We start from the raw sequence: 13,255 nt of genomic DNA on the forward strand, positions 1-13,255 counted from the left end.
CGGTGAAGCCTGGCTGGTTCACAGTGCCTCAAAAATTCCCAACCTGATTTCTGCAGTTGAAGGGGGCCAAGTAAAGTTAGCACAGATTTGGGGAATTGAAATCAGCATTTTAAAAACACATTTACTAAGCCCTCCAGTAACTAGAAAACATCTTTAATTCTTTTCATAAAATTCTGCTATAAAGTAAGCCCATCATGAGAGAAACATGCAAGCGGTCATTGCTTACCTGCCCTTTAGAAAATCATGGCTGCCATGACGCCACTCTTCGTTCAATACTTTAAGTCACTGACCCGGCACCAGTAAGCAGGAGCTTTGCTTTGCACACTTCTACCAGGTCAGTGGCTCAAGGTACTGAACCCACCGGGTCACCACAGACAGCATTATTAGAAGTAGATCATCAATGCCTGCCTCTACGACGGGTTTACATTGACCGCGGAACTTCCTGACCTCTTAAAAAAACTCAAACATCATCATCCCAACTTTCACAGTAATAATAAGGAGTTATAATAATCCATACACACAGTAATTAGAGACTATCGGTGTGCATTGTAATGACAGCACCTCTGGCAGTGCCCAGACAGGCTCTCAATGGCAAAGTATTAGGTCACATGATTGCTCACCTTCTGTAAAGCCTCCTGCTGCTCCGGGGTGAGAGGGGGAAGACCCAGCTTGGACGAAGTGCTCTGTCCATTTTCTAGCTTGATGGAGTCAACACCCTGAGGACAGAAAACAGAAGCGTAACCTTTCCACATTCATTTACCACCAAAACAAAAACAAATGATTAAATAGGTTCTTGATTATTGAGTCAGACTTCAAGCATCTCCCCAGGGCCAAGCTGGACGGAAGCCGTGCTCATTTTTAACACAGACATGGTCAAAGCAAACATTTTTATTACGTCTGGACTGATACTATTCTTTTTACTGGCAAGTACGAGTACTGATACTTGTACTCAAGTACTCATCGATACAGAATACCGATACCTTTGCCGTGCGATTTGGGCCCATACAAAATGAATGGGCTCAAATCGGACTCCAAAAATCCCAAGCAATTTGAACAGGAATGTCGTGTCATTCCTGTCCGAATCGCATGCAATGTACAGCACCGATCCTGTCTGAACCCAGACTGAAGTAACAGAGCCATCTCCAAGCTTCAGAGCCTTGTGCGCAATGCTGTAAAACACCAGCAGGGGGTAGTATGTTCTAAGTAAGCAGGCTGACCCAATTATTAGACTACTTGGTATGTTTCTCAGCACTCCCTACAATAACAGCAGCACGTCGATTGAACCACAAGCTGAAAGCTATCACATTTTTGGCAAAAATATGAAATTTCTTGGTAAAAAATCAGAGTGTTCTGTGCTAGCAGAGGCCCATCCTCCACCACAACCAGACAGATGATTGTTTGTTTAAAAAAAAAAAACAAGCATAGCAGAGTCGGTTCACACAGCAGAGGCACGACTTAGGGGGCGACTTCAGAGGCGATTTGCAAAACTTGCGTCGCTCCTATTAGAACGGTTCCATTGCATTGAATGGGACGCGACACGTCAGGCGGCTGAGCCGCCTGTCATGTCGCCCCAGTGTGAAGCCTCAAAAAAAAAAAATAAATAAATAAATAAAAAAAAGGGAAAAAGAAGCTATTCCCAATGTCCCATTCCTTCCAATATCTGAAAAATGTATTATTTCTCATTTCAGAACAGTGGGCGCCACAATAGCCAAATGCACATCCAGAACCATGCTGGTGTAGAATACAAATATAACAGAGTATCATAGAGTCAATCATTCCAAACTGCAACACCATATCCTGTGTGGTTATATTTTCTCCATGAGTCCCGAGCCCAACTCCTTAGAAGCCATGGTTTCCATTAGGGCTGGGGAAAAAAATCAATTTGAATCGAGTTGCGAGGGCAAATCGATTCAGATTTTGATCAAATCGATCCCCCCCCCCCCCATCGGTCAGCGCCCCGCGTTACTAGGCTGAAGCCGCTGCCCCGGTCGCAGCTCGTCGCGATCGTGGGAAAAGGCTTTTTTCTCAGTTTAGGCCGATACGTGTTCTACATATATTTTTTTTGGGGGGGGGGGGGGGATCACGATAACCGTATATTGATTGTTTGCGCAAAAGTTATAGCGTCTACAAAATATGGGATAGATTTATGCATTTGTTTACTAGTTATGGTGGCGATCTGCGATATTTATCGTGACTGCGACATTATGGTGGACACATCGGACACTTTTAATGCCATTTTGGGACCAGTCATTTATACAGCGATCAGTGCTATAAAAAGTACTTTGTAAATGACACTGGCAGGGATGGGGTTAACCACTTCCTAGGAAGTGATTCTAACTGCGAGGGGGCTGGGCTACCAGTGACACAACACTGATCCCGATGACAGCAAGCAGTAGATCACTGTCCTGTCACTAGGCAGAACAGGGAAATGCCTTGTTTACACAGGCAGCTCCGTTACACAATCGCAGGCACCCGGCGGACATGGAATCTGCGGGACCCACGGTCACGGTGCTTGCGACGACGTGCGCCTGCAATTTAAAGGGGACGTACAGGTACGTCCATATGCGCAGCCGTGCCATTCTGCCGACGTTAACAGTCGTGCAGCGGTTGATAAAATCATCTTGAATTAACATACTTCACTATGAGGAGCTGTTTCTCTTATCCTACATATGAACCTGTGGATTTACTCCATGTTATTATGACCCTATGAGCTATAGTGGATATATCATGCTTATCTGACCACCTATAACCTAGTGGTACATTTTCTGCGGTAAGGGACCCGATGTGTTGGTGTGCGGTGGAGGATTTTATAGTTCACCTCAGCTTGTCATATTTACACTGTGGGTGATGCCATTTTTTGTAACATGGACTCTTTACGCTCAACGACAGTGGATTTTTATTTACATAGTTATTGTTAGTATTTCTACTACTGCATATCTTTACACAATTTTTTTTTTTTTAATATTGTTACCTATATTTTATGCTAGCTGCTGAATAGACATTAACGCAGTGATTAAAGGGGTTGTAAAGGTAAACATTTTTACCTTAATGCATCCTATGCATTAAGGTAAAAAAACATCTGACAGCACCGCCCCCGTTTTACTTACCTCACCGTTCAAAAGTCCCAGGCGCCTGCTTGTCATCTCGTTCGGTTCCCCGCCTGGCCGTTGATTGGCTAGGCGAGTTGATAGCAGCGCAGCCATTGGCTGGCGCTGCTGTCAATCACAGCGGATGACTGGGCGGGGCCGAGTGATACAGTCGGCGGCTATGCCCGCCGCTGTATCACGGGAGCGCGCTCGCAAATGCTTTCCACCATGTGAGGGAGCTCGCATGAACGTGGAAAGCTTTTGCAAGGAGGAGCCGAGATAGCCGCCGAGGGACCTCAGAAGACTGGATTCGGGGACACTCCGTGCAAAACGAACTGCACAGCGGAGGTAAGTAACATGTTAAATCTGTCTTTAGTGTTCCTTTAAATTTATTGTCTAGATTTGCAACATGCAACAGCGGTTCTGGGTGTGCACCTGACTTTTGGGGCATAATAGAATGATTTGCATGGCTCCACCCACTGTCCTGAAAATACCTGTTTATTCCACCAGAATTTCAGCATCCTTGTATCCATCAAAAACAATGGTAACTTCAACCCCCCCCCCCCCCCAGAAAATGGAGGGGAGGGGGTGGATGGGTGGGGTCTGTACTCCTATCCCAAGGTGACAATGCTTCAAACATACAATACAGTGGGAGAGCGCTGTCATTCTAGGACAGGAAGTGAGTTACTGGCAGTTTCACCAGGTTAAAAAAAAAAAATGCAAGAAAGAAAGCAAATGCAGTCACCACATCTAAGGATTGGTAATCTGCAACATATCACATTTTTATTATTGAGTTTAGATACACATCAAAGGAGAAAATACATGGATTGCTTTTAAACCGGCGCACCCAATACCTGGATCTATTTAATCATATAGTTTTCACACAAGACTTTCTGCAGAAATGTACAGAGAGACATTTATATCTGTCTCCTCTATAGCACAGGAGCTTACAATCTAATGACCCACCACATCACACATTTATATAGCTCTGACATATACCACAGTGCTGTACAGGGAACACTGATCCAGTCATATCGGTCTATGTACCAGAGGAGCTTACACTCTAATGCCCCCCCCCCCCATCACAAACTATTATTATACATTTATATAGCTCTGACATATACCGCAGTGTAGAGCTGCACAAATAATCGTTAAAAAAAAAAAATCTTGATCTCGATTCAACTCCTCTCACAATCTTTATTGCAGGGTTTCTCGAATCTTTCATGTAACAAGTGTAGAGACTTCTCTGCTCACTGTGGCAAGTCTATAAAATGGAGTTCCACCCCCCCCCCCTTCGGTGTCACATTTGGCACCTTTCAGGGGGGAGGAGGGAGCAGATACCTGTGTAATAAAGTTATTTGCTCCCACTTCCTGGCATAGATCACCGCGTTGACAGACGCCACTTCCCGCGCCTACGCTGTCTTCTGGGAAACACACAGATCCCAAAAGACAGCGGAGACCAGTGACGACGCACAGCGCGACTTGGGTATGCACAGTAGGTAACCAGGAAGTGAAGCCGCAACAGCCCCCCCCCCATACTTACCTGAGCCCCATCTCGACCCAGCGATGTTGCACAAGAGACTTGTCCGGGACTTTCCTCCTCATTGGCTGAGACAGCAGTGAATGCCATTGGCTCCCACTGCTGGCAAAGTTAGTGAGCCTGTCGGGAGAGAGTGGGGCAGTGCCAGGCCGTAGCTGTGTGTCTAAACGGACGCAGGGAGCTGCGGCTCGGGTGCCCCCATAGCAAGCTGCTTGCTGTGGAGGCAACTCAACAGGAGGGAGGGTCCAGGATCACAGGCGGGGGACCAGAGAAGAGGAGGATCTGGGCTGCTCTGTGCAAAACTATTACACAGAGCAGGTGACTTGTCCTTAAGGTGCCCCCCCAACGAGAAAGATCCTTCAAGGACTGCGCAGGCGCAAACTTGCCGACGGAAATCTCCGACCCTCGCCCGGCATCCAGGCTCATTCTTTAACATCCCCGTGGATTGGAGGATGTTAAAAAAAAGAGCCAGGAGGCCGAGCGAGCGGTCCGAGCTAAGCGATGACGTGAGGCCGACTGGCCACTTTCCTCAAAATCCACGTCGCCCTGGATGCCGGCCGAGGTTCGGAGATTTCCGTCGGCAAATTTGCGCCTGCGCAGTCCTTAAAAGGAACTTTCTCGTTAGCCCGGAACCATATTGGCAGATCACAGGCAAGTAAATCATGTTTGTTATTGTTAACAGAAAAACAAACACAAGACTTTAGTATCACTTTAAAGTGGAGTTCCACCCAAAAATTGAACTTCCGCTTTCAGATTTGGCACCTTTTGGGGGGGAGGAGGGAGCAGATACCTGTGTAATCCAGGTAACTGCTCCCACTTCCAGGCATAGATCAGAGTTGTGACCTTTGCCACGTGCGGCGCCTACTCCGCCCCCCGCTGTGTTCTGGGAGACATACAGATCCCTGAAGACAGCAAGGACCAGTGGCAAGCGGCAAGTGTCCATATGAAAAGTCAGCAGCTACAAATACTGAAGCTGCTGACTTTTAATTTTTTTTTAGGCGCAACTCTGCTTTAAGATTAAACTGCTTCTCCTCCAATTTCAATGAGTGGCCGCATGTCTTCTTAACCCACTTGCCGACCGCCCACCATAGTTTTACAGCGGCAGGTCGGCTCGGCTGTGAAAATCACGTAATATAACGTGATTTTGCCACGCGGCCACTAGGGGTGCGAGTGCCCTGCGGGCGCGATCACCGCCCTTACAGAGCGAGAACCAGGAGCTGTGTGTGTGTAAACACACAGCTCCCGGTCCTGTCAGGGGGAGAAAGGACTGATCGTTTGTTCATACAATGTATGAACAGCAATCTGTCATTTCCCCTAGTCAGTCCCACCCCCCCCCCTTCGGTTAGAACACACTATAGGGAACATAATTAACCCCTCCCTCACCCCCTAGTGTTAACTAACCCCTTCCCTGCCAGTGGTATTTTTATAGTAAACAATGCATTTTTATAGCACTGATCGCTATAAACATGCCAATGGTCCCAAAAATGTGTTAAAGTGTCCGCCATAAGGTCGCAGTACTGATAAAAATCGCAGATCGCCGCCATTACTAGTAAAAAAAAATATATATTAATAAAAATGCCATAAAACTATGCCCTATTTTGTAGACGCTATAATTTTTGTGCAAACCAATCAATTAACGCTTATTGCGAATTTTTTTACGAAACATATGTACAAGAATACGCATTCATTTTTTTTCAAAATTGTCGCTCTATTTTTGTTTATAGCGCAAAAAATAAAAACCGCAGAGGGGATCAAATGCCACCAAAAGAAAGCTCTATTTGTGGGGAAAAAAGGACGCAAATTTTGTTTGGGAGCCACGTCTCACGACCGCGCAATTGTCAGTTAAAGCGCACAGTGCCGAATCGCAGAAAGGGGCCCGGTCATTGACCAGCAAAATGGTCCGGGGCTGAAGTGGTTAAGTGACCTGACACTGAATTGTCCCCCCCCCCCCCCCCTATGCTAGAATCATCGTTGAGCCATTTGTAAAGAAAAAAAAAAAGGCTATGCAGATTGTTGGTGGGAGGATTGCAAAGCTGCAGACTAAAGTTCTACCGTGAAGGATTTCTTTATTTCCTTCTCCCAAATTGATTGGCCCAATACGCGTTTATAGAACTTGGAGGGCGTCCACAGTCACAGATCACCATCTGATTACTACACGCCACAACTGACATCAAATGTCTTTTGCTTTAACGTAGAAGTCCACGCATAAACTAAGATCCCTGCACCACCGATCGAACACGAACTTAGCTAGCCCTGTAAAGAAAAAAAAAAAAAAAAAAGTATACATACCTTTTTGATCCCGATCTCCAGCGGCGGAAGCGCTGCAGAGAATACACAGCTCACAATGGCTGTGAAATGAATAGGAAGAGACGTCACCCCCATAGACTTAGTATGGGGCTTCCGTTGTCCTCTGCACCCGCCTACACAAGAGAAGCCGCGGCTGACAGCTCAGCGTGGGAACCGATCGGGTCGGAGCGGCTTTGTAAAAAGGTACGTATACTCATTTTTTTCTTTACAAGGCTAGTGTTGGATCGGCGCCGTCTATAGATGCAGGGATTTTAGTTTTTGCATGGACTTCCACTTTAACCACTTGCCAACGTTATATGGCGGCAAAGTGGATCTCCTGTGCCGAATCACGTACCTAGTAGATTGCTTGTTAATTGCTGCACAATTAACCACTTCCGGACCGCCGCATGTACATTTACGTTGGCAGAATGGCACGGACAGGCACATTGGCGTACCTGTACATACATCCCTGCCTAGATGTGGGTCTGGGGTCCGATCGGATCGGGACCCCCCCCCCCCCCCGGTACATGCGGCGGTTCACGTCTACACACCCAACTACACATAGGCACATTAACCCCTTACGATCACCCCCCTGTCACAGTGTCACTGAATGCAGTGATCATATATGTACTGACCACTGCATTTAGTGTCAGTGTGACAGCCAGTTTGTGTTAGGTTCAAGGTTTGCCCCCGTACCCCCCCCTAATAAAGTTTTAACCCATTGATCACCGCCCTAGTTAACCCTTTTACTCCCTATTGCCAGTGTCACTAAGCGATCATTTTTCTGATCGCTGTATTAGTGTCGCTGTTCCCGCTAGGTAGCTATTTTTTTTTTATTGCGATTTTTTTTTTTTACTAAAGACATGTGGCTGAATAAATTTTGGCCTAAATGTTTGACTAAAATGTAGTTTATTTGGTTTTTCTTATAACAAAAAGTAAAAAATATAGATTTTTTTTCAAAAATGTCGCTCTATTTTTGTATATAGCGCAAAAAATAAAAAATCGCAGAGGCGATCAAATACCATCAAAAGAAAGCTCTATTTGTGGGAAGAAAAGGACGCAAATTTTGTTTGGGAGCCACGTCGCACGACCGCGCAATTGTCTGTTAAAGCGACGCAGTGCCGAATTGCAAAACCTGGCCTGGGCATTTAGCTGCATAAAGGTCCGGGGCTTAAGTGGTTAACCACTTGCCGACGTCATATGGCGGCAAAGTGGATCTCCTGTGCCGAATCACGTACCTAGTAGAGCTGCACAATTAATCGCTAAAAAAAAAAAAAAAATCACGATCTCAATTCAACCCCCCCCCCCCCCGACGATCTCCGAAGCAGAGTTTGCTGATTCTTTCCAAGTGACGGTTCACACTACAGCGACTTGTGTTGCCCCAAGTCGTGCGACATGAGGAAGTGAATGAGAGCCGTACGCTACTGAAGACGCTCCGACTTCAGGCACTAACAAGTGGAGAGACTTTCAGCTGTCAAAAGAAAATATTGGGGCAGTCTGCCAAGTTTTTAAACAGGAAACATTGTAACTAACGCTCCTTCTTAGATCAAAAGGGATAAACTTCTGCGTGTAAAGAAAAAATCTGGGAAGTCCGCCAAGTTTGTAACAACATGAAACATTGTAACCAACACTTCCTTCTTAGATCAAACTTCTGTGTGTAAATGCAGGAAGTTTAACCACTTAGAGTCTAAATCTTTTTCTGGACACTTGTTTCTTAAAGCGGAGTTCCACCCAAAAGTGGAACTTCGGCTTAATCCACTCCTCGCCCCTTTACATGCCACATTTGGCATGTCATTTTTTTGGGGGGGAAGTGGGGGCTTCAGGAGGAGTGGGACTTCCTGTTCCACCTCCTCCTTCCGCCGAGGGGCTGCAAAGGCGAATAATCTAAATCGCCTTTTGGCAGCCCCTCCCTGTAGGCGATCGCCTGGGACACGTGACAGGTCCCAGGCGATCACCTGTCCAATCGGATGGCTTGCCGCTCGCGCATGCGCAGTGGGTGCCCGGCCGTGAAGCCGAAAGCTGTCACGGCCGGGTGCCCACACTTAGAATGAAGACGCCGGCCGGAGAGGGGGGGGGGGGTGGGAGTGGAGCCCCGGCCGGCGCGTCGCTGGAACGTGGAGCAGGTGAGTGTATGTTTATTAAAAGCCACTTCCATACCTGGCCTATTTTGGCACTTCATAGTTTTTTTGCTAGAAAATTACTCAGAACCCCCGAACACTATATATGTTTTTTTTAGCAGACACCCTAAGGAATTAAATGCCGGTCATTGCAACTTTTTATCTCGCACGGTATTTGCGCAATCAATTTTTCAAACGCTTTTTTTTTGGGGGGGGGGGGGAAGGGGGGGTTTTATGAATTAAAAAAACAAAACAGTAAAGTTAGCCCAATTTTTTTGTATAATGTGATAGATGAAGTTACGCCGAGTAAATAGATACCGTTGCCTATGGAGTAAAAATTAAGCGTCGCCTATGGAGATTTTTAAGTACTGAAGTTTGGCGCCATTCCATGAGTGTGCGCAATTTTTAAAGCGTGACCTGTTGGTCACGCTTTAAAAATTGCGCACACTCATGGAATGGCGCCAAACTTCAGTACTTAAAAATCCCCATAGGCGACGCTTAATTTCAGATATCATCTTTTAGAGCCGGAAATTCTGTGCACCGTGAGAACCGCCGCTTGATCATTCTTATGGGTGGCAAGACGGGACGCCCCCCTCCCTCTGATGCTTCAACTGACTCACCACTGCGATCAGTGAGTCAGAGAACAGATCCGCAGGCCCCCGGATGCCCACCATAGATATTTCCGGCGGACCAGATGGTCGCCGGAGTCTCTATGAACGTTCTGAGGCCGGGCGCAAAGTTATGATGTCACACCCGGCCTCTGCATTAAAAAAAAAAAAAACGGCGACGCTTAGGCTGAGAAGTGGTGATCGTTTTTTTTTTTCAGGCTTCCCAGCCTAGAGGTGAGATGCGAGGTCTTATTGACCCCCATATCTCACTGCAAAGAGGACCTGTCATGCTATATTCCTATTACAAGGGATGTTTAAATTCCTTGTAATAGGAATAAAAGTGATCAAATTATTATTATTTTTTTTTTTTAAAGTGTTAAAGTAAAAAGTTTAAAGTAAAACAATAAAAAACATATATATTTTTTAACCGCTTAAAGCGGAGGTTCACCCTAAAAAACAACTATGTACCATCCCATCCAGCATACTAGCGTCCGCTACAGTATGCTTTTTTTTTTTTTGCGCTGTACTTACCGTTTAATCCTTCAGTTTCGTTTCAGACTCCGGCGGGGAAATGGGCGTTCCTATGAAGAGGGGAACATGATTGACGTCCGGCTATGGCGCGTCACGAAAATAGCCGGAGTAGGACTTGGCTCTTCACGGCGCTATACGGCGCCTGCGCACAGACTAGGAGCTGACTGCGCAGGCGCCGTATATATCCGAGTCCTATTTCGGCTATTTTCAGAACGCGTGACGCGCCATAGCCGGACGTCAAACATGTTCCCCGCTTCATAGGAACGCCTATTTCCCCGCCGGAGTCTGAAACGAAAGTGACAGATTAAACGGTAAGTACAGCGCAAAAAATAAAAAATAAAGGCATACTGTAGCTGACGATAGTATGCTGAATGGGATGGTAGATAAAGAATTTTTTTTTTTTTAGGGTGAACCCCCGCTTTGAGGACCGCCTCCTGCACATATACGTCGGCAGAATGGCACGGCTGGGCACAAGCACGTACCTGTACGTCCTCTTTAAGTGCCCAGCCGTGGGTCCGAGGCTCCGTGACCGCGGGACCCGATCGCCGCTGGAGTCCCGCGATCGGTCCCCGGAGCTGAAGAACGGGGAGAGCAGTGTGTAAACACGGCTTCCCCGTTCTTCACTGTGGCGCCGTCATTGATCGTGTGTTCCCTGATATAGTGAATCACAATCAATGATGTCACACGTCCAGCCCCGCCCCCCTACAGTTAGAAACACATATGAGGTCACACTTAACCCCTTCAGTGCCCCCTTGTGGTTAACTCCCAAACTGCAATTGTCATTTTCACAGTAATCAGTGCATTTTAAATGCATTTTTTGCTGTGAAAATGACAATGGTCCCAAAAATGTGTCAAAATTGTCCGCCATAATGTCGCAGTCACGAAAAAAGTCGCAGATCGCCGCCATTAGTAGTAAAAAAAAAAAAAAAATAATAAAAATGCAATGAAACTATCCCCTATTTTGCTATACATTTTGTGCAAACCAATCGATAAACGCTTATTGCAATTTTTTTTTTACAAAAATAGGTAGAAGAATACGTATCGGCCTAAACTGAGGGGAAAAATTTTTTTATATATATTTTTGGGGGATATTTATTATAGCAAAAAGTAAAAACTATTGATTTTTTTTCAAAATTGTCGCTCTTTTTTTGTTTATAGCGCAAAAAAATAAAAACCGCAGAGGTGATCAAATACCACCAAAAGAAAGCTCGATTTGTGGGGGAAAAAAAATATGTAAATTTTGTTTGGGGGCCACGTCGCACGGCCGCGCAATTGTCAGTTAAAGCGACGCAGTGCCAAATCGCAAAAAGGGGCCTGGTCCCTTAGCTGCATTTTGGTCCGGGTCTTAAGTGGTTAAAGTAAAATTAACAATAAAAAAAAAAAAAAAAAATTATATATATATATATATATATATATATATATATATATATATATATATATATATATATATATATATATATATTTTAAAGTGCCCCTGTCCCCGGTAGCTCGCACACAGAAGCGAACGGACACGCAAGTCCCGCCCACATATGAAACCGGCGTTCAGACCACACATGTGAGGTGTCGCTGCGAACGTTAGAGCGAGAGCGATAATTCTAGCCCTGGATCTCCTCTAACTCAAAACATGCAACCTGTAAAAAAAAAAAGAAATCCCACAAATAGACCACCAAAAGAAAGCTTGTTATCCTGTTGGACGTCATCTGACGCCCAGTCAGGATAACTGAACCACCGCCCGGCCGTCATTCTGCTATAGGCCGGGCAGGAAGCGGTTATAGCGCAAAAAAAAACAAAAAAAAAAACGCAGAGGTGATCAAATACCGCCAAAAGAAAGCTCTATTTGTGGGAGGAAAAGGACACAAATTTTGTCACGCAGGACCGCGCAATTGTCAGTTAAAGCGACGCAGTGACCCCCCCCCCGAATCAAGGACGGGACGAGTGCTGCTCAGCCAATCAGAGGAAGGCTTCTTTTTATGAAGGAGTACAAGGCTTCCTCTGATTGGCTGAAGTGAGGAGACTGGCAGATAATATAAAGGTCCTATCCCAGGGACCGGAAAGCATTACTAGATGTGCCCTCTATGTATATAATAGACTCTCTGTACTGCACTGCGGTATATGTCAGAGATATATAATAATAGTGTGCGACTCCTGTGGGGGGGAGACATTAGAGTGTAAGCTCCTCTGCTCAGTGTATGGCACACCGACACTCTCCTCCCATCCCCCCACCATATGATCGCCTCTCTCTGTGTAGAAACGTCATTACAGCCCATGTAGGCGCTATGAGCCCTACAAGGAGGTCCACACAGAAAACATATCCCCCCTCACACCGTCCCCCGGACATATCACACCCGTGCCCGCTCCTCCGCTCCCACTCACCAACATGATTGCAGTCGCCATCAGCTCCTCCGGCTCCTCTGTCTCCTCACGACGGGCAAATCTCGCGAGACTTGAAGAGGGGGGTCTATGGCAGACAATGGGGCGTCTCGCGAGATTTCGCGCTGGCGAGGCGGAATACTCGCGAGGAAAGGCCGCGATTCGAGATCTTTCTTTTTTTCTTTTTTTTTTCCTTTGACAAAACTTTACTGAGTACAGAGAAAGCCGACAACAGTTCATGGCGGCAAAAGTGTCCCTATTAATAATAGATGATGGAAAGGAGGTCACATGACATTAAAACACCTTCACCCTTCTTCTGTCCTCCACACCCCTGTCCCTCTGTCCTCCACACCCCAGAACCCTGTCCTCCACACCCCAGACCCCTGTCCCTCTGTCCTCCACACCCCAGACCCCTGTCCCTCTGTCCTCCAGACTACACCCCAGACCCCTGCCCCTCTGTCCTCCACACCCCAGACCTCTGTCCCTCTGTCCTCCACACCCCAGACCACTGTCCTCCACACCCCAGACCCCTGTCCCTCTGTCCTCCACACCCCAGACCCCTGTCCCTCTGTCCTCCACACCCCAGACCCCTGTCCTCCATACCCCAGACCCCTGTCCTTCTGTCCTCCACACCCCAGACCCCTGTCCTTCTGTCCTCCACACCCCAGACCCCTGTCCCTCTGTCCTCCACACCCCAGACCCCTGTCCTTCTGTCCT

The 13,255-nt window shown here is 46.6% G+C and overlaps 1 protein-coding gene across 6 annotated transcripts in view; it reads right to left on the reverse strand.

The window, feature by feature from the left end:
* The window catches only part of PUF60 (poly(U) binding splicing factor 60), a 69,511-nt gene extending 56,865 nt beyond the window's left edge, over positions 1–12,646 (reverse strand). For all 6 annotated transcript variants that reach the window (XM_040355084.1, XM_040355082.1, XM_040355083.1 and 3 more), the window contains exons 1-2: positions 12,542–12,646; positions 621–716 (exon numbers count right to left, since the gene is read on the reverse strand). In XM_040355084.1, coding sequence (XP_040211018.1) covers positions 621–716; positions 12,542–12,562 — 117 coding nt within the window. In that variant the 5' untranslated portion in view covers positions 12,563–12,646. The remainder of the gene's footprint in view (positions 1–620; positions 717–12,541) is intronic.
* Positions 12,647–13,255: the final 609 nt, after the last annotated feature.

Source organism: Rana temporaria, chromosome 5 (genome assembly GCF_905171775.1).
Source record: "Rana temporaria chromosome 5, aRanTem1.1, whole genome shotgun sequence".
Taxonomy (NCBI): domain Eukaryota; kingdom Metazoa; phylum Chordata; class Amphibia; order Anura; family Ranidae; genus Rana; species Rana temporaria.